The following is a 26,340-nucleotide window of genomic DNA, read 5'->3' as shown; positions in this document are numbered from 1 at the left end:
CTTCGAATTATTGTTGATCATAAATCGAACCCGAGCCAGGAGTGTGATCTTGCAGCAAAGAAGATTAATGCTATTTTAGCCTGCATTAAGAGAAGCATTGTTTCCAAGCAGAGGGAAGTAATAGTCCCACTGTATTCCTGGAGCACTGGGTTCAGTTCTAGGTGCCTCAGTTTAAGATATAGACAAGTTGGAGAATGTTCAGAGAAGGGCAGTGAGGATGATAAGAGATATGGAGAACAAAACCTATGAAGAAAGGTTGAATGAGATGGGTACGTTCAGCTAGTTGAAGAGAAAACGAAGGGGTGACAAGATTGCACTCTTTAAATACTTCAAGGGCTGGCACAGAGAGAAGACAGCTAGCTTGTTCTCTGCCAGAGGAGAGGACCTGGTGTGATGGTTTTCAGTGACAGGAGAGTAGATTTTGATTTTATATACAGTCGGCCCTTCTTATACACAATTTTTTTTATACACGGATTCAAGCATCCACGGTTTGAAAATGTTCAAAAAAAGTATAAATTTCAAATATCAAACCTTGATTTTCCATTTTTTATAAGGGACACTATTTTGCGATGTCATATTTAATGGGACTTGAGCATCCACGGATTTTGTTATCCACGAGGGATCTTGGAACCAAGCCCCAGTGGATAACAAGGGTCCACTGTAGAACCAATTGCCTTGGGAGGTGGAAGGGTCTCCTTCTCTGGCCTTCAAAAAGAGGCTGGACAGCTCCCTGCTTGGGATTATTTAGCTGGAGATCCTGCATTGAGCAGGGAGTTGGATTCAATGCCCCATGAAGCCCCTTCCAACTGTATGACTCTACTTAATATCCTGCAGAATTATAATATCAACAACAACAATAACCTCCACAATACCAAGAGCTGCAAATATGTAGGACCTGGTAAACTCTGGCCCCTTAGGGAAAAAAAGCCTGCCAACTGACAAGTGGGTTGCTGCTGAGCCTAACTTTGGCCCGTTACAGATGGGCAGTCTAGTATGTGCTCACCATGTACTAGGGTTAGAAAGGGGCGTCCTTTCCGGATGCCTCTAACCCTAGTATGCCCTGAGTGCATACAAGATGGTGCCACCTGTTCTACACGGGCGCTGCCATCTTGACATCGCGGACGCCTAGCGTCCGCACGTCGTGCAGTGGAAATGACGCCGTGAGTGCACCATTGGCGCTTTGGGGAGTCATTTCCGTGGCACAAAAGAAGCCTCTTTTTGTGGCTTCTTTTTTTCTTCGTGGAGGAGCCGCGTGGTTTGGAGGCTGAGGCTCCTCTGCGCAGCAAATGAGGGCGCTTTTCAGACCGCCCAAAAGGGCGGTCTGAAAGCACCTATGGTTCTTTTCTGTTTTCCACCTTCTACATTTTGCTACCCTTTTTATACCCATGAACAGAAATCCAATCTAGATGATATCACATTTAGCAAGATAACTGTCGAAACAATAGACTTACTGAAAAAGAGCCAACAGGATAAGAAACAAAGGCTGCAGGCAAGAATTGATTGCCTTGTTGGGAATTTCAAGGGACAGCATCCATGAAAGAGAGAACAGGAACATCTTACTCCAGGGTAATATACAGCTACTGCCAGATATTATATCCAGCTCTGTAAGTTTGGAGCCAGAATTCTGTGAATCTGTTGCTGAGATTCTGGAGGATGAGTCATCCAGAATGGGCTTCATGAATGCAGCCCTAGCTTTCTATGTTTCTCTGGAGAAGGCAGAAAAGGAAAGAGGCTCTTCGTGTTCATAGTTTCCTCTGCTTGGACAGGGGGGAAAATATGTTGCTGATCTCTTTATGCTAGCTCATATCCTCTCTTGAGTGCTCAATCTACATTGTTGAAATAATACAGTTTGACACCAGTTGAACTACCCTGGTTTCATCCTCCAGAATCCTGGGATTTGTAGTTTTGGGAGAATTAAAGCTTGATTTTCTGTAGGACCCATTCATTTATCTTTTTAGCAGTCCACAGTATCCACATAACTCTTCTCCAGCAAATGAGTTTTTCTTCCTGTGAGTTTTCTTCACCACCCAGCTTTCACATCCATACATAGTGATGTGAAATACAATGGCATGGACAATCCAAACTCTAGGATTCGGTGAAATAGCTTTGTACATCAAGTTCTTGTCATTCTTACATAACTACCCTTCAAGTCCTAGGATTTTATCATGCAGGGGGAAAGGCAGGGTTTAAACCGGGATTAAAAAAGCATTTTCCTGGCAAGGTTGTGAGGGCATGGCAAAGATTTTCAGACACATTGCAATTAGAGAGGGCGTATGCCAAGAAAAAACAGGAATGCTCAAGCAACAAAACATTCACAGGGAAATCCTGAGAATGGTTTGTTGCTGGAGCGTTCCTGTTTCTTCCCGGGATATATCCTCTCTAATCACAATGTCATCTGAAAATCTTTGGCATGATCTTGCGACTTTGCCAGAAAAATGCCTTTTTAATACTGGCTTTTCCCCCATGTGATAAAGTCCCTAGTCTTCTTTTAATTTCTTGACTGCAGTCTCCATTCTGATTAATTACTGATCCAATAACTAATGGAAAATATTTAACTTTTTAAATTTCTTCATAATCTACATTAAAATTATATAAATCATCTATGCTGATTCTTTTTGTTTTCTTAATGATTTACTGTAAACCTCAACAAAAAAGTCTAGCTCATGAAGAGAACTGAACTTGCTGAAATTGATAAACTGACAATGTTGATTAAGAAGAAATTGTTGAACAATTTTTAAAAAGATGGTGAATTGTTTATTACCTTTTTGGAATCTCACTGGGGCTATACACCTGTTTTAGGCTTTGTAAACTAAACAGGGTTTATATACAATAGAAGCATAAATATAGTATCATATAAAGGAAGTTTAGTAATAGTGCAAGATAACCATCAGTTTGGAGGTGGGAAGTCAGTAGTGTGTGTTAGAATTGTTTGTTTTCATTTTGTTGTTTAGTTGGTTTTTTTGTTCTGTTGTATATGTTGTTTTTAGATATATATTTTATAAGTGTATGTGGTTGTGTTTATGTTGAATAAAAATATATCTTTTAAATGTCCCATTCCTATCATTTCAGCTCACTCACCCTCAGTATTGCAATGTTTATGCACTCCGTTTCTTGTTTTGCTATGGCCCAAAACACATGGGCACAAAAGAGCAGCTTCTGGCCACTTTAGGTGTGTGGGGTGCAGACGGCGCACAGCCCTGGATCGGCCAGAGGCCACTCTGGGATTACCTAAGGTGGCCCGAAGCCACTGGAAAAAGGAGCATGGAAAAAGCACTCCTTGTCGGCGGCTTGTTTGGGACCATGGCAGCAACTCACTTTCGGAGTGGGCCAAATGGTTGCTGCAATCCCCGGCTGATCTGGGGCCAATTGGGGCTGGAGCAGCTAGAAGCCACTCCAAGCCATTGGTCAGCCAGAGCCCTATGTCTAGCTCCCCTTGATTCAGGCTTCTTGCATTCCATGTTCCTATAATTTGTGTTGTGCAGCTTCAGACTTTCCTTTCACATCTGAGCATGTCCACAGCTTGACTTCCTTTTGGTATGAGTCCAGCTGTTAGCCACATTGCTACTCGTAGTTGCCCTCTGTTCAGCCCTGTTATTTTGTGTGCACCCTGTCCCTAACTCTTGCTTCATTTTGGATTGTCTCATCACAGGGCTTCCATGTTGAAAGAGGGGGTGTATAGGCCCTTTTAAATCGATACCACTGTAGGGTATGGTAAATGTGCCAAGGCACTATTAGGCCTCCCTTGCTGCTGATGGAAGAAACCTAGGATGCTTTGTTCCCTCTTTAACCTTGGCAAAGGCATGGGAGTTTGTAGATGAGAGAAAACTATGGTAGGGGCAGGAGCGGGCTGGGTGGGTTGAGGCAGGACTCAAGGGTTTTGTCCCCAGCCCTGGAAGGAGATTGCTTGCTCTTCCGCTCTAGCTGTTCCCTGTCTCTGGAGTGTGAAGGCCATGCTAACGAGGCATGAAGGAAATTTTGACAGGAGAAAGGGCCATGAATGCAAGTGGCACCTTGCTTACACGACAGACCTAGTTTCTCCCTCCTGAAGGGCAGCTTCCTCTTGTTAGGCTTAAGTTTCAGTTCTTAGTGGAGCATCCAATGCCACAAAAAGCAGGTTAAGAATAGAGATTGCAGATTCCCGGGAGTGTACAGTCATGGAGGGCTGAACCCCATGGAGCTGAAACCAGAAGGGAGCATGAGACCCAGTGCGCAAAGAAGCCTAAATCTTTGCATCTTCAACCCAATCTCTGCAACCCAAGCCCTTGACTCAGACCACAACCTGCTGATCTCTACAATTTGTTGCATGTAAATTGGAAGACCCATAAAGACCAGAAACTTGTTTACATTTTTTTAAAAAAGCAACCCAGCTAAAATTTGGCAATAACAGCCAAGTTTCGTGAAGAATCGTAGAAAATTAATGTACTCCTATTACCCGCAGACAGTGGATAAAATGACTCAGAAAAATTATTAGACTAGAAATCATTTTGTCCCTCTCTGCTCTCTCCCAGGATGCCGTTTGGCTGCATTGGACTGCGGGATGAAAAGAACTACAACAGCTTATCTGACATCACTGACAAATATGAAATCGGGCAGCTACTGCGGGCGTAAGTAGTCAGCGTACTTGGAATCATGACATTATAGTCTGCAAACTATGGAGGAATATGACAACAGGATAGTCTGGGAATTATAGTTCAAATAAAGTAACTATACTCATCCCTCCGAATCTGAGACTTTGACTTTTATGGATTTGATTTTTAATAGATTTTATTAATATGTTCTCTCTAGGCATCTCTGGGTCCTCCAGTGCAACCCTATGATCAACTTTAACCAAAAGTTGTACTGAAGGACCTAGAGATTCCTAGAGAGACCAGTCCACTAGCATTTGTAGCTTCTCCAGAGCAATTCTATGGTCAATCTCTGGCAGATGTTGATGACCACAGAGTTGCACTGGAGGACCTAGAGATTACTTGAAATCTGTTTCCCTGAGTTTAGATGCAACCAGCTAGAAATAAGAAATTCACTTGAAATACAGTTCCCAGAGCTTGGAAGTAAAAAAGTTAGACATCACAATTTGGCTGAAATTAGTTTCTTTCACCAGTAACAAATATGTAATAGTTACATTGCAACTGTCACTTAATGAAGGATAACATCACTCTTTTTCAATGCAACTATAACCTTTCATATTATATTTATAGAGGAGTTACTGCAGTGAGGCCTCACTAAATGGGGAAGAGGAATATTTTTTGCGGCTGCCTTCAGATAATCTTTTCAGAGTAACTACAAAGTGGCATTTTAAAAACAAGAAAGTTAATTAAAAAAACAAGGTAGTTTATTCAAAAATTGTAGCTCTAATGCTGGTGGCTATCAGTATGTAGAGAGATCTTGTAGCACCTTTGAGACTAACTGAATTTTTTGGGGTCCTTGCAACTATTTGTAGTTGCTGCATGCCTTAAAGTCATTTCATTCTTATGGCATGCCTGAGACAAACCTATCAAGGGATTTTCTTGGCAATATTTGTTGAGAGGAGGTTTACCATTGCCTTCCTCTGAGGCTGAGAGAGTGTGACTTGCCCAAGGTCACCCAGTGGGTTTCCATGGTTGAGCAGAACCATGGAAACCCTTGGTCTCATTCAAACCTTGGTCTCATGAGTCATAATCCAACATTCAAAACTTTCTTTGCTACCGTAACTTCAAAAATAATTAGCTACAGCTATAGCCAGGATGGTGTGATGGTTATGAATGATGGATTATGACTCAAACTCTCAAACTTTTCAGACTCTGGGCATTCCTTGCACAGCTGTACTCACACACTTCCCATTGTCTTGCCATCTGTCACTCTTTCAAGAGGTCTAACTCTGCTCCTTGCTAAATACATGGAGCACTCAGGGTTCATGTGGACAGGAGCACATTGCTCAGGGCTTGGAGGCCTCACTTGTGATGGCTTGAAGGCAGGGGTGGTGAACTCTGTGTTTGATTCTGACCTTCTGGGGTTCTCCTGAAGTTCCTTTCCTCTTTTTCATTATATCATTTGGTGGTTTCCCAGCTTTCTTTTGGGGCCTCCCCCATTCTATAAAGTTAGAATGCCACTGCTAGGCTTAAAAGCTATTGATATTGCTGGTTCCATGCTTTTGCATTTTGCCTCAACCTCCATTAGAGCAGAGCCTCTTGAGAGCTTTTCTGACATTGAATTAGGCTGTTGGACTATCCTTGCTCTATGGCTGCTGTTCCACCATGAACCTACCTCTGCTTTTTCTCTTATACTTTTGCTTGCCTTGTTGTGGCTTTTTCCACGGCACTTAGCACCGCATGTTCAGTGAACATGTTGCAGTTCTAGTAGTGACTATTCTCATTTCAGCATTTGTCCTGTCAACCAATTTGCCACAAGCAATGGACAGAAGAAAGAGCTGCAGAATGTCCAGACAGAGCTGGGAAGCAATGAAAGATCTCCTGGCAGCACCAGGATGGTGCATTGCCCTGTCAGGACAGCTACATTTGCCTAATGTCTTAGGGCAAGACATCTTGCTACCTGGATCGATAATTACCTGTTCATAACCCTTTCAAGATGTCCAAAATCCGTTGCCTGAGGGAGTCATCTCATTCTGTAATGGTATGGCCAACCCTTGGGTGTATCCCCACTGCAGGAATAAAGTAGTTTGACATCCCTTTAACTGCCATGACTACTTTGGTGAGGCACCAGACCACTCTGACAGACCAGGCTGAATTCCTCACCAAACTACAAATCCCAGAATTCCACAGGATGGAGCTACGACAGTTAAAGTGGTATCAGACTGCTTTATTTCTGCAATCTGGAAGAGCTGCTATTTCCAGCTGCCTATGACATAGGCTATCCTATTTGCCATTCCTAATGCAACACTGCCAGTTTTCTTTCATGGCATCTTGTCTTTATTTCTTCATTCTACTAACATCATATACAATGCAGTATACATCATTCTCATCGTCAACAGACAGTCAGACTGACAGGCTTTTATTCTGCAGCAGCTCTAGCGACAGCACAGACTTGAAAACAATGTCAGGTTTCTTTTTTCCCTTCATTTTCCCATAGGAAGGAGTTCTGTGAGATCTGTGTGGCCCGAGAACGCCAGACAGACAGACTGTACATCTGTAAGAAGTTTCTCAAGAAAGATGGGCGCAAGGTGCGAAGGGCAGCCAAGAATGAAATCCTCATCCTCAAGATGTATGTACCATGTGTGTTTGTGTGTATGTGTGTTTAAAAGATCATGAGAACACATACTGTACTTAGCACCTTTGACAGCTGCGGGGACTCTAGCAGGACCCCTGAATGCTTACCTGAGGACAGGGAACCATCTGAATAACTATCTGTAAGCCACTCTGAAGAGCAGGGCATACATACCATAAATACATACATACATACATACATACATACATACATACATACTCCAGGCCCCTGTGAAAGCCACCATTTTAAATGAAATGCAAGATGCCATTTTAAATTCTTCACTGCTTCTTCACTAGAGCATTGTGGATTCTTTTTAAAATGGCAGCTCATTGTTGCCTGCTGTTAATATGGCAGGGAAGCTGATCATTGAGATCCACTGATGCAAGAAAGGGGGTTCATACCATGGACTCCCTTCGCTTCAGAAGCCAAACCTGAGGGGTGAGCAAATGGCCATGTGTTGCTGTGGTGTGCACTATACCTGTGGGTGTCCACGACTTTCCTTCATCTGCATAAAAATGCAGATGTTTCCCTGTCATGTTGAGGAATCAAGTTGTGCTTGTGTAAATAATAACACTCCCTGTAGCCTCCTTTCAGTAGCTGCCAAATTGATAGGACATATAACGGATGCATGGTCACCGAGCCATAGTTAAGCTTGAAGCTAAATGTTCGGTTTACAGCAATAGGAACATGGGGCTGGGGAGCTCCAGATTAGGGAGGAAAAAAAACAGACTACCCGAGAAAGACTGAAGGCATGTGAAAATGTTTCACAGGGGCTCAAGGAAACCACAGCTCTGAATCTGCAAGACCTTAGCAGGGCTGTTAAAAATGGGATGTCCTGGGGGTCTTTTATTTATAGAGCTGCCATCAGCTGAAGCTGATTTGGTGGCAAGCAACAATAAAATAAAGAGTGTCTCCTCTATGTTTCTGTACAATGAGGTGGAAAACTATCCGCAGATAAAGTTTTCACCTTCGTTACATCCACCTGCTGGGGAAATTCTCTCTTACTCAAAGCTGCAGGATGAGGATGGGGGAATATGGCAATCTTCGAAGGCCAGCCTGAAATGTTTTGCTGCTTATGATGAAGAACAAAATGGCAACCTCCTTCCGCCTTACCATCTCATGGGCACATTGTCTGGGTGTTGTTGTTGTTGTTGTTGTGACCTTCTAATAATTTCTGACTTATGGCGGCTCTAAGCCAAACCTATCATGTGTTTTTCTTGGCAAGATTTGATCAGAGGGGGCTTGCCTTTTGCCTTTGAGAGAACCTGACTTGCCCAAAGTCACCCAGTAGCTTTCCATGGCTGAGCAGAGAGTCAAACTCTGGTCTCCAGAGTCTTAGTCCAAGGTTCAAGCCACTACAGCACACTATCTCAAAAAGCTACTTTATATACACTGCTAGGCCATCCAGTATCTCCATGCCCAGCCCATTCTGCCCATTTGTGGCCTTCCACAGAAAATGAGCCCCAAACTGCTTTTATTCTCCTTATGAAAAGATATGCGTACAACCTGTACATTTGGGTCTCAGTGCTCACCCAAGGCGGAGTATGCAGTGGACCCAGTTAATCCTCTGCTGTCCCACTTTCTCAGCCGCTTTTAAAATGTCCTGCTTTTTCTGTCATCCTCTCACTTTCCCCCTTCATCTTCAGCTTACCTTCATTGCTGTAAACTGAGTTAAAAGTGCAAAGGTAGTTTGAACACAATTAACAAAGGCTTCATCTGCACTGCAGAATTAATGCAATCTGATACCACTTTAACTGCCATGGCTTAATGCTATGGAATTCTGGGATTTGTTGTTTTGTGAGATATTTAGCCTCTCTGTGTTAGAGAGCTCTGGTGTCACAACAAACTAAAAATGCCAGGATTCCAGAGGATGGAGCCATGGCAATTAAAGCGGTGTCAAACTGTAGTGCAGATGCAGCTTGAGCAAGGGAGAGAGGAGGGATGACTTTTTAAATAGGTTTTCATAAACTCAGTACAATACATCAATTCCAGGGTTTTTATGCTTCAAATATTAGGCTTGTGTGTTCTTCCTCCTTAATACCTTTTGCCCTCTTGTTGCCTGGCCCTTTTGACTAGACATTAGACATTGCTCAACCATACATATCCTGGGTTTCATCTGTGAAATATTGTAAGGTATGGAGATGCGCTTCCTAGGGCAGTTTTGTTTCTCCTGTACCTAGAAGCCAACCAGCCCTTATAATTCTGTTTTGATTTCTTAATGTTGTCAAATTACACTGAAAGGTTTCATTCCTCTTCAAGAGATTACTAACAGTGGCAAGGATAACTACTAAATCTCATAGAAAACTCCTAATATCCCTGTTCTCTCTTAGCAATTGCATAAACAATGTGACGCTGCCATTATTTTGCGAAAAATATGACCCCTGTTTGCAAGAGGAAAAGAAGAAATACCGTAGCTGGTTTTTTTTCCCCACTTTGAATTGATCTCCATTTCTGTGAATCCGTTGCTTGTTTTAAAATGGTACAGAAACAGGGCACGTGTTTTTTTTCTTTTTCCTAAAGCAGAAAGGAGGTAGCATCTCCTTGTCTCTTTCCTCCCTTTTTAAATTGCAAGCGACACTGTGCTTACCATCAAAAGCTGTGCACCTCCTCCCCACATCTGCCCCACATCACCAGTGCTGTTTTTAGCCTCTTTAAAGATTTAAAGGCCAGACATGAATTATTGAGAAGGCCTCAGGGGCAGACTGGGGTTTCTGCTGACTCGCTCTTTGCAGAAATGGTCCCTTGGGTGCAAACAACAGAACCAGACCAGGAGGTGACAGGCGCTGCGAGGAAGAACTCAGCATGGCAGAAAGAGGTGGGAATCAAGGACCAGGCAGGCTGATCAGAAAACGGGAGATGTACAATTAAGCTGGTGCAATGGGGAGGAAGGAGAGCTAACACATCTTTGCTTTCTTTTTTCTAGGGTGAGTCACCCCAACATCCTGCAACTGATTGACACATTTGAGACCAGGAAGGAATTCTACATCATCCAAGAACTGTAAGTGTCACTGGGAGATGCAGCTGTTATAACTATCATGTCAGGCAGAAAGGCATCCAAGAATCTATCGGATGTCTCGGTAGCAGCCTGATCAGGGCTCCTGCCAAAATGAATGCAGTTTCACACTGCTTTAGTTGTCATGATTCCATCCCGTGGAATCCTGGGATTTGTAGTTTGCTGTGGCACCAAAGCCTCTCTGACAGAGAAGGCTAAATATATCGCAAAACTCCAAATCCCACATCATTGAGCCCTGGCAATTAAAGCGATGTCAAGCTGCATTAATTCTGCAGTGTGAATCCAAAATGAGCATCAAACGCAATGCAATGCAGCGGTGTATCAAGTAATCATTATGTAATATTCTCTTTCACCTGTTCCCGGTATGGACAGATCAGGAGTATTTTCAAGATGATGGATGAAAAGCCCAATTTATTTCTTATGTTTATATCCTAACAATTAGCTCAAGGTGGCACACATTATTATCTCCCCACAGGCTGCATTTTATCTTCATAAGAACCTTGTGAGGGAGGTTAATCTGAAAGATGACATGTGACACAAGATGACCCACTGATATTCATGGCTGAATGGAGATTTGAATCCAGGTTTGCCTTATTCTAGTCTGACTACACTACACTGGCAAGCACAGCTACTAGTTTGCTTGGATTGGTACAAGCAGCAGAAGATCTGGCAGAAGTACTGTTCACCTTCTCACTGAGCCTGTACCATCCCTACTCTGCATCCAACTGGGGATGATGAGGAGAAAATCACATATATGTGATACTGAAGAGCAGCAACCACCACACTTTTTATATAAACATTTCAAAGAACTTTTGAACTTTAGCAGGAAGAAGCTTTAAAGTTCACCAGTACAATTAACTTTCTGTAGTTTGGTGCAGTTTCCTTCGTATGGGTTGGGAATGCACACAGTTGGGATACAGATTGAGTCTCCCTTATCCAGAATTCTGAAATCCAAAATGTTCCAAAAACCAAAGCGTTTTTATAGGTGGCTAAGATAATGACAAATTTGCTTTCTGTTGGTTCAGTGTATACAAAGTTTGTTTCATGCACAAAGGTATTAAAAATATAGTATGAAATTACCTTCAGGCCATGTGCATAAAGTGTATATGAAACATTAATTAATTTCATGTTTAAGCTTGGTCCCATCTCCAACATATTTCATTATGTACATTGTATGCAAATGAGGTATTTTTTAAAAAGCCCCAAATCCAAAATACCTTGGGTCACAAGCATTTTGGATAAGAGACACTCAACCTATAGTATCCTGGACATAGGATGGAAACATAAGAACTTTGCTAAGGGCTGGACAAGATAAAAACAGGCACAACTTCAGGGAAAGGTGGCAAGGAAACAGTGCGCCTTCCAAAACCCACACCGTCTCAGCTAGGATAGGACCCCCGTGTCTTAGTGGCTGTATGGAAAGGGGAATTTCAGCAGGTGGAAGTTGTCATGCACAGTATAACTGCTGAAATTCATTCTTCTGTACAGCTGTTACAGCTGCAGGGGTTCTGTCCCTTGTTCCATCTGGCCACCTCAAATCTGCAAGGCAGTCTCAACAAATGATCATTCTCCCTGTGCCAAGGTTCAGCGGCATCAGTAACTGGGCTGCTCATTTGATAGAGCTGGGGAAAGTGACTTTTTTGAATTGTAGTTCCAAGAATCCCCAGCTTTGCTCCAGCAAAGTGTGAGTTGAAGTTTCAAAAAAGTAATGTCTCCAAGCTCTGCTTTTGGGTACCTGACTGGTATCGGATTCTGTGTGGAATGTGGTTAACACTTTGGAATTTGTGTTCTTGGCTTCTCAAATCAGACATTATTCTTCCGGTTAAGCTTCTGAATCTCACACTTGCAACAATTGCATGTGAAACACAAAGCAGTATATTCTGAAAAGAATTGAGGGTGACAGTTCAAGGATGTTATGTTTATGCCACACAATGTTTATTTCTCTTTCCTCCATGACACAGTGGCAGCAGTAGGAGGGTGTGGGGTTGTGGACCACACCAGATGACACCCAAAGGGTGTGTGTGTGTGTGTGTGTGTGTGTGTGTGTGTGTGTGACACCACTGCACCACAAACACCTACCTTTTGGCTGAAACAGGCTGTGGCATTCATCTGCTTCTCTTTAAATGCTTTAAGAGATGGTGGGAGTGGGGAGAAAGGAGAGACCCCAGAATTTATTTTAAATTTTTGATTTTTTAAAAAATTATTCTTTTAAAATTTTCTTTAAAAACTTCACATCAACCAAATCTTCACTATGTATATGTAAATACATTTAGATTGTGCGTATGATATTTGAATTTGAAGGTATAATTTTAATTTTGCTAGTTGTTTATGTCACAACTATTAGCATTACATTCAGTGGTATATGGGAATTACGATTTGCGAGTAATATTAGTTCAAAAAAGCATTACTAAGGATTATGTATTATGTGAAATGGGGGGGTCAATGGGGCAGTGACACTTGGGAGATTACCGCACTAGGGTAAAAGCGTTCCCCAATGCGTTCTCACGGGCGCGAGCCTGGAACGTGATGAGGGCCAGAACGCTAGTTTACCGCACAGCGGAACGCCGCCGTCGCCGCCGGGCGTTCCAAATGTGTTCCAAATGTGTTCCCAATGTGTTCCAGGGAGGCCATTTCTGGCCCTCATCACGTTCCAGGCTCACGCCCGTGAGAACACATTGGGGAACACTTTTACCCTAGTGCGGTAATCTCCCATGATTTACTGCACTGGGTGACACCAACCCTAGTGACACAACTGATGACACACACTCTTATTTATGTAGCATGTTAATATGGAATGTTGAACCTTTGGCCAGCCAAGTGTTTTGGACTTAAGCTCCTAGAATCCTCAGCCAACACAACTAGAAGTATGAGATTATGGGAATTACAGTCCAACAACTTCAGGAGGACTAAGAATTCTGTACTCCTTCTCTACTCTACCATATCAATGTACAAACACCCCTCTTCTGCCACTTAACTGTTTCCTGCCAGAGCTAAAATAATCAAACAAATTTGCCAAAGATCAGATATCTGGTTCAGAATAGAATATGCCCCTTGCCCATAACTGATGTCACATCAGATTTGCACAATTGGTGCCATAATCATATTTGCACATATCTTCGATTTTAATATCCCTTACTTAAAGCAATACAGAAAACATCCAGGGGTAGCCATATTGGCCAAATATTAAATTCAATAACATCAAAAATCCACCAAACAGTGATACACTTATTGGACCCACCAAAATACACAATATACATTTGGCAAGGTTTCGAAGTGCCACTGGCTTCTTCATCAGAAATGGTGTTAAAAACCATCAGGAGAAAAAACTGAAGATGTAAGTTGTAGGCCTGCATTTTGCTGTTTTGTTCTTAGTCCAGATGGTATGGAAGGGGTGGTATGGAGAGTCCAGGAGATTTAACATCCATTTGCAACACAAAAAGATATTTCATTTGCAATCCAGTAAGTTTCTATCCTTTGTGAGGCCATGGGCCCCTTTGAGCATCCCTTATCCAGAATTCCAAAATCCAAAATACTCCAACATGAGCTACAATACCTGTACTATATTTGCAAGGCTGGAGAGAGATGCAAGGATTTGTGAAAGGGAGGAAGGTGTGGATTCACACCAAGCACTAAATTTGGATTCCTGCCACTTCACAGATCCTCAGTTTGTCTCCAGCGTAAGGTATGCAAATACAGGTATTCCAAAATCCTTTTAAAAAATCTGAAATACAGAACACTTCTGGCTTCCAGGAATTTCAGATAAGGGGCACTCAACCTATACTTGGGTTTCTGAGGCCTATTGGATGTTACTCAGAGCAAGACTTTGTTCCATTTAGCAGACACTTCAATTATAGCAATGGCTATGGGGATATGGCAGTGTACCACCCTTATTTCCCAGTTAGTTCCACATCTAAAGCTGACTGTGTGTCCCCTGCAGGGCCACTGGTGGGGATGTTTTTGACTGGATCCTGGACCAGGGCTACTACACAGAAAAGGATGCCAGCAATGTCATCCGGCAGGTGCTGGAGGCATTAGCTTATCTGCACAACCTGCACATTGTTCACCGCAACCTCAAGGTAAGAAAGGCATCCTGGATTCCTGGATCCCAGGTGCAAAATTTTCAGGGCAACCCCTCCCTCTAGTGGTAATGTGTGGGTCAGGCCTCTTTTAGTTATGGTAGAACAGAACCCAAGAGCATCCTACTGTTGTTTAGGGTAGAATAGTGGTTAATCTTGTGTTTTCTTCTTTTTCTTCATGCTGCTGCTTCCTCCAGCTGGAAAATCTCATGTACTACAACCAGAACAACCGCTCCAAAGTGGTGCTGCGGGATTTTTATCTTTCACGTTTTGAGAACGGTGCCATTACTGAACCCTGTGGGACCCCTGAATATTTGGGTATGTATCTACCTTTATTCCCAGAGCTGTAGTGAAACCCAATAGTTATAGTTTCTTCCACTTGCACTGCTCTGAGTGGATGTCATAACCCCACCATAGAAACTAGGAGCTTTGTAGGTTTGCAAGCGTTTTATCCTGGCAAGGATTTGACACCCTTTTAAGAGTTGCACAAAAGGAAGGTTGCACAAATGTAAGGAAGGTTTTGAGGAAGGTTCTACATTAGAAAAAGAGCAGGGAAGGTTAATGTGGCATATGGTGACAGCAGCAGATTGGTTTTAAAAAGTTTTGGAAGTAGTGGAAGCAGAGAAATGAACATATTTATTATACAGATAGGGCAGAGAAATAGTTTTGAGATTAGAATTCATATGAGCAATACTTGAAAAGGACAAAATGGGATTTAATGTGCATGGGTTTTGAGAACTGAGGATTAAGATAGTTGATTACAAGGACTGAGTAGACATATAGTTACAGTGGACCCTTGTTATATGCTGGGGTTTAGTTCCAAGATCCCCCGTGTGTAACAAAATCTGTGGATGCTCAAGTAAATATAATGACATAGCAAAATGGTGTCCCTTATAAAAAATGGCAAATCAAGGTTTGATATTTGAAATTTATACTTTTTTGGAACCTTTTCAAACCGTGGATGTTTGAATCCGTGTATAAAAAAAAACATGTATAAGAAGGGCCAACTGTACTATAGTTTGCTTGTAAATGAATATAAGTGTAATTTGACTGATATTTCAATGGTATTTACAGTGATTTTACAGTTTGGAAAATTTGGTGAAAATAATATGTTTAAATTAATTGGAGCAATAATTATATAGAGAACTATATATCTATCTAGCTTTTAGTAGGTATAAGTTGGTAGTGTTTTTTAAAATGTGTTTAATGTTTTCTTTGTTTAACATAGGCTTCAATGTGAGTGGTTTGCTTCTGTTTTGCTCTGTCTGTTTTGTTTGTCATTGTTTCTTTTTTTTTAATTGAATAAATATATTTTTAATTATTTTTAAAGAGTTGCACAAAAGGCTAAGGTCAAAGAGAAACAGTTTTTCTCCTAGCATAGAGAAGAGTGGCAAAGGAAGCTTCACCAGTTGAATTTCTGCCTCTCAGCCAGGATCTCTGTCAGAAAGCAATTTGAAAAATGGCAGCCTGCCTCCTGATGACAAATATTCTATAACATGCTCTGACCTCTTCATCTCTCCCCAAATAGCTCCTGAGGTGGTTGCACGGCAGCGCTACGGACGCCCTGTAGATTGCTGGGCTGTTGGGGTTATCATGTTTATTCTGTAAGTTTCTTGTGTGTATGTGTACTGGGGGGAAGAAGAGCATCCAAATACAAAGGGGAGAATAATAAAATAAATTTGGCAAAGCCAGTACTGAAGGAGAAAAAATTGCCAGACATGGAGCGGCATTCTGTTAGTGCAGCTTACACGTATGTAAGGTTGTATACACATGGCAGATATAAAGCAGTTTGACACCACTATTTAACTGCCATGACGCTATCCACCAAAATCCAGGGATATGTAGTTTGGTGATGCATCAGACTGCTGAAAGATGGATACCTCACCAAATTATAAATCCCAGGATTCCACAGGATGGAGCCATGACAGTTAAAGTGCTGTCAAACTGTTTTGTGTGGAAGAGTTGAATATCCTATTTCAGATTGGGCACAGAGGGCTATTCTCTTGCCCTTTAAATCTGCCCAGAAATCTCTCACCCACAGCAGCATTTGGGTCCTGGCAGGGGCTACTGCTGCTGCTTCTTATCAGAGGGAGGTGATAAACACCATGAATGATCCAGGTGCTCTGGGATCCCAGGGGAAGGAAATGGTGGGTGTACCCCATTTGAGAACACACCCTCATTTCTTCCCCATTTTAGCCAAGCTGAAACCAGTGGCTTCTTTTTGGTCAGAATCACAAACCTTCCTCTTGTCCCAATGTGTGGTTAATCTTCTGTCATCCCACGTTTCCAGCTGCTTTCCTTCTCCCAGTTTCCTCTTGCAGAAGTGTAAAAATAGTTTGCACTCAGCTATATTAGCAGTGAGAGCCAATGTTGTGAAGTGGTTGGAGTGCTGGATTATGACTCTGGAAACCAGGGTTCAATTCCCTGCTCAGCCATGAAACCCACTGGGTGACCTTGGGCAAGTCACACTCTCTCAGCCTCAGAGGATGGCCATGGCAAACCTCCTCTGAACCAATCTTGCCGAGAAAACCTCATGATAGAGGACAGTCTGACATAGGGTTGTCATAAGTTGGAAATGGCTCGAAGGCATGCAACAGCAACATATCAGCTGTGAGGAAAGGAGGAAAGGGGCCAGATCCTTGCTTTCCTCTATGATCAGGCAGAAGCAAACTGGTACCATCTCTCATAGTTTGTGTGTTCTTCTTCATTATTAACTTTTACCATCTTGACCACACTCTGCTGTTGCCCAGTTTTCATCTGTCAAATGTTGGAGGCTATGGAATCACTTCCATGTCCACCCACAGCAGCTGGGGTCACTCCAGGGGATCGGCAGCTATCGGACAGTGGGAGAACATTGAAATTCAACTGTGGAGATAAAGAGAGATGTAGGAGTTATAGTTAGTCAAAGGCATGCATTTTGGAGAATAAGTTTGGGTCAGAGTGGCTTGGGCCAATGCTTTCTGCTGCTGACTTGTTTTCCTTCTAACACCCAAACAGTCTGTCTGGGAATCCACCGTTCTATGATGACACAGACGATGAGAACAGTGACAGTCACAACCGCCGCATCTTCCGTAAAATCCTGGCTGGGGAGTATGACTTTGACTCCCCCTACTGGGATGAAATCTCCCCTGCGGGTAAGAAAGAAAGAGCACCAACCCCATTAACCCTTTAGCCTTTCCTCTTAGGGGCAAGAAATAATCCATTAAAAATTACTCCCAATTTGTTCAAACAATGGTTTTAAAATTAGTTATTTTAATCATTAAAGTTCTACAAGGGTATTTTTGAGGAGCTATCTCCTGCTACTTTAATTTTTGATTTTTTTCATTTGACAGTTTAACAAATTTTAACAAATCATTGTGTTTTTTAAAAAAATCATAACGGTTTTACTGTCAAGAAATTAATTTCCTTCTTTGATTATCAGTACATTGGTGCTAAAGCTAATTTTTCCAAGATCTGCATCTCCTATATATAGTCAGCCATCCATATTTATGAATTATGCATCCACGGATTCAACCAACCATGGCTTAAAAATATTTAAAAAATAAACAAAAAGCAAACCTTGATTTTGCCACTTTATATAAGGGTCACAATTTTACTATGCCACTGTATTTACTGGGACTTGGCATCCACAGAACCAAACCCCAGCAGATGCCAAGGGCCCATCAGAAACTGACTCATCTTCTCCAAGTCCTTCTGCACTAGACTGGGTCTTTGGAGGCAGGAGAATTACATAGATCCTTGAGATGATAATGTGTGGATTTCATGCATTCTATCATCTCCCGACTCTACCACTTAATTCCATTGCCTGTGTAACTTACGGCCAGGCCTAGAGGTGCATCTATACACTGTAGAAATAATGCAGTTTGACACCACTTTGTGAGTCAGTGCGGTGTAGTGGTTTGAGCATTGAACTATGACTCTGGAGACCAGGGTTTAAATCCTGGCTCAAGCCATGGAAGCCTACTGGGTGACTTTGGGCAAGTCACACTCTCTCTGCCTCAGAGGACAGCAATGGCAAAACCCCGTGATAAGATCGTTTTAGGGTCGCCATAAGTCAGAAATGACTTGAAGGCACCCAACAATAACAGTGATACCACTTTGACTGCCATAGCTCCATCTTATAGAATCTTGGAATTTGTAGTTTTAAGAGCCACCAGCACACTTTGACGGAGAAGACCTTGTAAAACTACAAATCCCAGGATTTCCATAGGATGGAGCTACATCGCTTAAAGTGGTGTCAAACTGCATTATTTCTACAGAGCTGATGCATCCTAGGTCTCAGGGCAGTTCATTGAAACAGACAGATAATGGTGAGTTGGGACTTGGAATATCTAGGTACAAGTCCCCACTAAGCCAAGCAACCCATTGGGTGATCTTGGACCAATTGGGTTTTTTTTCCCCATCCTGACCAACCTCACAGGGTTGTTGTGTGGACACAGTGGTGATGAAAAGAACCACGTGTTCCACATTGAGCCCATTGGAAGAATGATGGAATCTAACTGTAAAACCCTTCTGTCCCATATAGGGATAGTAAGTAAGTAAATAAATAAGGAAAGGTGGCTACTAAAGAACTAATCATGTTTTCTAAAAGCAAATCTTTTTTCCTTCCAGCCAAAAAGCTGGTGTCACGGCTTATGGAAGTTGACCAGGACCAACGAATCACAGCTCAGGAAGCACTGGGACACATCTGGTAAGAGGGATTTCTCCTGGACAGGAGGGAATGATGAGCAATTTGTGAGCCCTCCCTTGGCGATTGATTTATTATTTATTTTATTTATATGTCATCTTTCTCCTGAATTGGACCGAAAGCAGATCACAAAAGATACTTTACAAAACAGTACAGTTCTGAAACAGAATTTAAAAACATCATATTAATATAATCAATTTTAAAAAAATTTAAAAATAAAAAACCACTAAAAACATACAAAAGCAAACACTCCAGTAAGAAGCCTCCCTGGGTGCAAATACGTGTTAAAAGCCTGCTTGAAAAGAAAAGCTTTTGTCTGCTGGCAAAAGCCTAGCTTCTTGTCTAGATATGTTCAAACTATTATAGCGTGCATTCTACAATGTAGAAATAATGCAGTTTGACCCCATTTCAACTGCCATGGCTGCATCCTACAAAAAGTATCGTGGGATTTGTGCTTCTGCGAAGCACCAGCACTCTTTGACAGGGAAGGCTAAAGACCTTGTAAAACTACAAATCCCAGGATTCCATACAGCACATAAAAGTGGTGACAAACTGCATTATTTATACATAGTAGATGCACCCATTACTCTAATCTGAATTACAGCAATAGTGCAGATTGATACAGCTTTAACTGCCATGGCTCATTGCTATGGGATTCTGGAAGCTGTAGTTTTGTGTGATATTTAGACTTTGTCAGAAAACTCTGGTGCTACAACAAACTACAGATCCCAAGATTCCATAGCATTGAGCCTTGGTAGTTAAAGCGGTGTCAAACTGCATTAATTCTGCAGTGCAGATTAGACCTCTGTTAGCCTGGTTTCCCATCTTTCGGAGCTCCTTTATCCTGCATCCATTCTCTTTTCTCAGTGTCCTTGCCCTTTGGAGCATCATCCTGCCATTTTCACCTATTAACAAAATAAAGTAGCAGGAACACTGAATTGTCCCTTGATTATTGAAAAATGATTGCTATTACTCCCACTTGATTTATGTTATTCCCTACCTTCACCCCACCTCCTGCACTCTCACCCTTAATTCTACACTTTCTCTCCGCTCAGGATATCTGGAAACATTGCTTCTGAAAAGAATCTCAAGGAAGGGGTCTGTGCCCAGATTGAAAAGAATTTTGCCAAGGCCAAGTGGAGGGTGAGTGCTGTGCCATTAACTGACACTGTGGTGAAGGGAGGGGAAGACAGACAGTGATGCGGAATTGCGATACCTTAGCAGATGATACCATACTATAAGCAGAAAACAGCAGAGATGTGGACCAACCATTGAAGAAAGTTAAGGAAGAAAGTGAAAAGGCAGTGTTACAGTTGAACATTGACAAACAATTATCACAGATTATTTAGATAACTTTGAAGTGGATGATGAAGGCATCAAAATAATTAAAGATTTTCTATACCTCTCCTCGGTCATAAATCAAAATTGAGACTGCAGTCAAGAAATCTGAAGACAACTAGGACTGGGAATGGGATGGGCAGCTATGAAGGAATTAAATGAGATACTAAAGTGTAAAGATGTATAATAGCATACCATTGATCATCCATGCTATATTATTTCCAGTTTCTATGGATGGTTGTGAAGGCTGGATGATGAAAAAAGCTGCCAGGAAGAGAATAAACACATCTGACATGTGGTGCTGGAGGAAAGTTTTATGAAATACCACAGACTGCCAAAAGAGAGAGATAAATGGGTTCTGGAGCAAATCAAGCCTAAAATCTCCCTAGAAGATAACTAAACTAACACTGTCATAGTTTGTATGACATGGGATGCCACACCTCATTAGAAAAGATGATAATGTTTGGTAAAGTAGAAGGCAGTAGGAAAAGAGGAAGATATAACAAGTCAAGGAAGCCACAGCCCTGAGTTTGCAATATGTAAACAGGTTTTCTTAGCAGTCTCTCATACACAGGCTTGTCATAAGTCAATGCTGACTTGACAGCAATAACATTTGTTGCTGTTGTGTGCCTTCAACTCATTTCTGACTTGTGGCGACCCTAAGTCAAACCTATCCTTAGCAACATTTGTTCAGAACCTTCCCATTGCCTGAGATGTGGCTTGCCTAAGGCCACCCACTGGGTTTCATGGCCAAGCTAGGAATCAAACCCTTGTCTCCAGAGTTGTAGTCCAGCATTCAAACCACTACACCACATACAATGATAAAAGAAGCAGGGAGAAGACCCTACATTCCTAGTGGAAACAGAGATGGTTCCAAACTCTACATCTTTGAGGGCAGGGACGTAGCCAAGGGGGGGGATCTTGGGGTCCGGACCCCCCCCTTCCATTAGAAAAATGAATGGTGTGTGCTGCTGTGCCACTGCACCCAAGCCCCATTATAATGGTGGCACTTAGTCTGGACCCCCCCCCCCTTCCTAAAATCCTGGCTACGTCCCTGTTGAGGGAATCCTTCACAAGAAATTTCTGTAAATAACTCTCTCTGTTTCTGTTCTGAAAAGTCCCCCCCCAACAAACACACAAATAATCAGTCAATCTGTTTATTTTGTCATTAACCAATATAAAATAATAAAAACCAATAAAATAATAATTGTACAGCACAATTATTAAACTATTATTAAAATTCAATTCGTGGAGCATACAGCAGAGTCAAACTATTATCGTCGACCAATTGCGAACGTATCTTATATAACAAAATTTAGCTACCTTAATTACATCATCTGGATTCTGATTATCTAGCAAATAACATAAATAAAAGGTATCAGAGTGTCCAGGGTATTTAATTAATAGAGGAGTAATCATCTGATGGTGAATGTCCTCATAGAATTGAGAATACAAGAGAACATGGGCTGTAGTTTCTATAGCACCATTGTCACAAGAACAGAGCCGTGAATCATAGGGTATTTTCCTGTATCTCCCATCTAATACTGCAGTTGGGAGAGCATTAAACTGAGCTAATGATAGAGCTCCAGGCGCTGGAGATGATATCAGCAATTGATTATCACTAAATGTCTAGAAAAGGTAGCAATTTCAGTTTGACCTTCAAATAATATTGACAGGGACCAGTGTCATATTTGTGTCTGTTGGCCAAAACTCTTTCATTCTTTCCTGGATGTTCTTCAGGGGTTGTCAGTAGATGATTTGAAGATTGGCACTGGTCCACAGACTACCACTTGGAGTAGCATAATTCTCCAGTGCACAGACATTTAACATTGAGTGCTGGCCAAATCTCCTGTCCAAATGTTTAGACTCCTCTGTTCCTTCCCTCACCTCCAGCTGTTTGTGGCACATAACCTGATGAAGAGCTCTGAAAAACTGAAAGCTTATGCACAGTTGTGCCATTTTGATTAGCCCTAAATAAAAGCATTTACCATCTGTGGCTCTTTTGAAAAGTTAATAAAAGCTCATACCACTTCAAAATGATCAACCTTTTATTGGGAATGCAGTCCACTTGAAAGAACATGTGACCAAGAAAAATGCTTCACAAATAACAGAACATTTCTGCCCTGTAAAAAAAAATCCCAGAGGGGAAAGGAATGAGATTACACACGGTAGAACTTTTATACTTTTGATAAAGCTATTTATTTAACTTATTGTTCTTGTTGTTAACTGCTCTTGAGCTGACTGACTCATAGTGGCCCCATGAGTTGAGACACCACCAAGACTCCCTGTCCTCCGCCTCTCTGCTCAAGTCCTGCAGGCCCAGGACTGTGACTTCTTTGATTGACTCTATCCATTTAGTGTGTAGCCTTGCTCTCTTTCTACCACCCTCCATCTTTCCTAGCATTATTGATTTTTCTAATGAAACATTCCTTCTCATTATGTGTTTGAAGTATGACAGTGTCAATTTGGTCATCTTGGATTCTAGGAAGAGTTCAGGCTTGATCTGTTCTAGGACCCACTTGTTAGTCTTTTCGGCCGTCTACATTACCCTCAGCACTCTTCTCCTGCACTCCCTCTCAAAAGAGGTGACTCTTCTTCTGTCAGCTTTATTCACTGTCCAGCTCTCACATCCGTACATGGTGATGGGGAATACAATGGTATCCTGATTTTAGTATTCAGTTTTATGCCTTTGCACCTTAGAGACTTGTTTAGTTCCTTCATAGCTGCCCTTCCCAAGTCCAATCTTCAGAGCAGCTGATGAGATAGTTTTTTTTCCAGAGAGGGAGCAGTCTGTCTTGCTTTTCAGAATCACCATTAGGTGGCATGGTCTGTGACAGCTCTTGACATTGCCTTTCTTCTTCCAGAAAGCCATTCGGGTCACTACATTCATGCAACGTCTCCGGGCTTCGGATGTCAGTGGCCGCCTCCCTGTCACCCCCCGTTCCTCCATGAGCGTCGCTCATGAGGTCACCATTGAGGCGCCAAGGCCGGCCGAATGTTTGGAGTCACCATGCCCACTGGAGGAAGAGGTGCAGGAGCAACAACCGAAGAGCAAGACAGAAGGAGCTGCTGAGAAAACCGAATAATGGCTCCTGCTTTCCCCTGCCCAACCCTATATTTTGAAGCCTTCTCTGCTGAATCCACATACCCTGTCTTTGGAAGGGGAGAGGTCTGTGGGGCAGCAGTCCAGGCAAGGAACGTGGGAGAACCATAGCAGTGTTGACCCCATTCCCCAATCCTTGCCATGGGTCAGGAGCAGGAGCTGCTTGGTTTGGATGGAGAGGCAAGTAGAAAAGAAGGACCGATCAACCACATGGAGAGAGATATTCTATCCAGGAAGGAAGGTCGGAGGATTATAAGCAGGATAGGAGAGGTACTTGTCAGCTTTACAGTCCCTTCCCCAATCGAGAATGCACCTAACTCTTTAGGAGGCGTGTGGGAGTCCTTTTTAGGCCTTTCCCGGTAGCCAGCACAAGCTATGTCCCTTGCTACATAAGATTCCCCACCCCATTCAGACAAACTCCCTTTGCTCAGTAAGTGTTTCACAAGGCCACTGACCAACATTATACACCGCCTCCGTCTCTGTGACTTTACAGAGGCTTAAGAGCATAGGAGATTTTGGTCCACTTCTCCCTTCCCTCACTAAACAAAGGCAAGGTTGAGCCACAGAGGGGAAAACTTTCTCTACTACCTCTGGGTGCCCTTAGGCACCCAGAATTCCATCACTGGAGCCATTACTACAAGATCAAAGGAATGGATAGCTGTTCCGAACGGTCAAAGCATGAGTCCCAGGAAAGTCCATTGCAGGGGTCGGGGATCCATTTTGTAGCCTTGCCCTGCTCCACTCTGCTCAGCTCCATATTTCACTTTCTGTAATGACGGGGCAGTTTGGAAAGTGTGTCCTGCTGGTGATTGCTGCCCTGCTGGTTTGGATCCCAACTTCAGCTGCTGGACTGTGGAGGGAGGGATGGGGTCAGAGGGATGCATGCCCAGGCCAGCTGCATGTTTTATGAAGATGCTATTTTAATACAGAAACTACCCAGCTGCCCCTCCCCTGGTGCTGTCTTTCCCTCTCCCGGGGCAGCTCTGGGAAATAAAATAAACAGGGTCTTTCTCTGGTTACTGTCTATTACTTTTGTATGTCTGTGGCACTGACAGTATTGCCATTTAGGTTGAGCTGTCCTTAAAACAAGGAGCTACTTCAGTATCTCCACACCTACATTTGATGCTCTAGTTCTCAGCCTCCTAAGTGGTTATCACTTCTGCCAAAGTGATCTGGTAAAATTGGGTCACTAAAGACTCCTATGTAGTTCAGACTTCTCAGAAGTTATCAGTTAGAAACGTACAAGATAATCAAATACTAATAAATATTAAGACGCAATATTATAATATTGTAGTTGAATCTTGCCAGGCATAACAAAGGCTGTTTGCAATCCCCCCTTGGCACACTTTTGTAGGTATTTGTGCCTTTGAGGACCTAAATAACCTAAAGACACCAGATCCTCACCTGATCTTGGAATGTAAGCAGTGTCAGCCCTGGTTAATACTTGGATGGGAGACCGCCAATTAATACCAGGTGTTGTAGGCTGTATTTCAGTGGAAGGAACTGGCAAAGCCAGCTTAATTTCCTTGCCTAAGAAATTAATGGGGTCACCATAAGTCAACAGGTGACTTGAAGGCACATGTGTGTATGTATAGAATTTCATAGGGTTTTCTTAGGCAAGGAATATTCACAGGTGGTTTTGCTAGCTCCTGTCTCTAAAATATAATTTGCAGCACCTGGTACTGTATTTGCACACTTATTTGAGTACAGTATAAGTTCCACTGAAGATATGAAGGGTACTTCTACATGCTTACTTTGCTTGTAAGAGTCTTATTTAAGGATGCTTGAATGGTAATGGGTGGGAAGAGTCATTTGCCCTCCCCATGCAAGAAGGCAAAGTTAATACCAACCTGTGTGCCAATGCTGAGCCTTCTTCCTCTTAAAAACGATCCTAGAGTCCCTGCACTCAAGCCAGGCAAAACATTGAAAAATGGGGAAATGAAGAGGTGGCAAGAAATTGTAGAGACCAGTGTATAAACTGAGTCAGGTGGGACATGAAGGTATCATTTTGATTATTGCCAAAGCTGAGCTTTTAAAACTGGAATTTCCTCTGAACATATGCAGAATGCTATTCATCAATTTATACTACAACTAAGCTCCAAAATCAAAATAGTGATACTCTTGAAAGCCTGAAGAGGTTAAACAACTTGGTACTTGATTAAGATTTGATTTGCTGGCTGTGGGGTTTTTCTGTGTCCTGCAATTTAAAACGTGGAAATATGAGAGAGGACCTTCTTCACAGTTGTGCTTCACTCCCCTTGGAGGCCCGATTGGCACCAACATTGATCTCATTTTGGCATCATGGTAAGACTTCGATATTCAAGCCTTAATGGCTCAATGAACATGGTTTAAATTCTGGCCTACTGGAGCTTGTGGCTTCCATTTGTTAATTGTTCTGTGTCCCAAGATTTTCAGTTATTGGGCAAAGTGCACATTTTCACAACTAAATGCACTAATGGCCTGTTACAGACAGGCCAAAATAAAGCTGCTTCGAGTCACTTTGGAGGTATGGTATTTCAATTATGCATGCATCCTAAGAGGCCAAAAGCCGCACCAAAGCCATGCGCCAGTTCTAAGGATCCAAGAAATGATGCAGAGGCAGAAGTTTCTAATTAAATATATTTTTATTTAAAAGAGAAAATCACACAGCAATTCACTATCACACACTCATTCATTCAAGGCTCAGGAAATCAGGGGTTAGTTTGGAATAGGTTTGAGGCAGAACTACGGGCGATACTTATTACAGATGGGGCTTGCTTCTGAAGTAGGGTGGGACACAGCCATTCCGAGAGCGTTGGTTGAATGGAAGTGCTGGAGCTAGGCTAGAGATCACAGTGATGTAATGTCCCCATGAACTCCAAACTAGCACATTGAAGGGAGATTTCCAGGGGGTTTTAAGGGCTAAAACTAGCCGTGGGGCAAAGAC

General features: G+C 42.4%; 1 protein-coding gene across 4 annotated transcripts in view; it reads left to right on the top strand.

Moving 5' to 3' along the window:
- Positions 1 to 24,412, top strand: part of LOC149322826 (caM kinase-like vesicle-associated protein) — a 57,181-nt gene extending 32,769 nt beyond the window's left edge. For all 4 annotated transcript variants that reach the window (XM_089483541.1, XM_089483558.1, XM_089483549.1 and 1 more), the window contains exons 2-11: positions 4,509 to 4,604; positions 7,063 to 7,194; positions 10,121 to 10,195; positions 14,148 to 14,286; positions 14,484 to 14,604; positions 15,815 to 15,890; positions 17,284 to 17,420; positions 18,898 to 18,976; positions 20,029 to 20,116; positions 23,176 to 24,412. In XM_089483541.1, the coding sequence (XP_089339667.1) occupies positions 4,510 to 4,604; positions 7,063 to 7,194; positions 10,121 to 10,195; positions 14,148 to 14,286; positions 14,484 to 14,604; positions 15,815 to 15,890; positions 17,284 to 17,420; positions 18,898 to 18,976; positions 20,029 to 20,116; positions 23,176 to 23,397 (1,164 nt within the window). In that variant the 5' untranslated portion in view covers position 4,509 and the 3' untranslated portion in view covers positions 23,398 to 24,412. The remainder of the gene's footprint in view (positions 1 to 4,508; positions 4,605 to 7,062; positions 7,195 to 10,120; positions 10,196 to 14,147; positions 14,287 to 14,483; positions 14,605 to 15,814; positions 15,891 to 17,283; positions 17,421 to 18,897; positions 18,977 to 20,028; positions 20,117 to 23,175) is intronic.
- The last annotated feature ends 1,928 nt before the right edge of the window (positions 24,413 to 26,340 follow it).

Source organism: Sceloporus occidentalis, unplaced genomic scaffold (assembly GCF_023333645.1).
Source record: "Sceloporus occidentalis isolate IW3139 unplaced genomic scaffold, rSceOcc1.0.p SCAF_1, whole genome shotgun sequence".
Lineage (NCBI taxonomy): Eukaryota > Metazoa > Chordata > Lepidosauria > Squamata > Phrynosomatidae > Sceloporus > Sceloporus occidentalis.
Note: the sequence above shows the minus strand (reverse complement) of the source record. Positions and strands in the feature narration are given on the sequence as shown.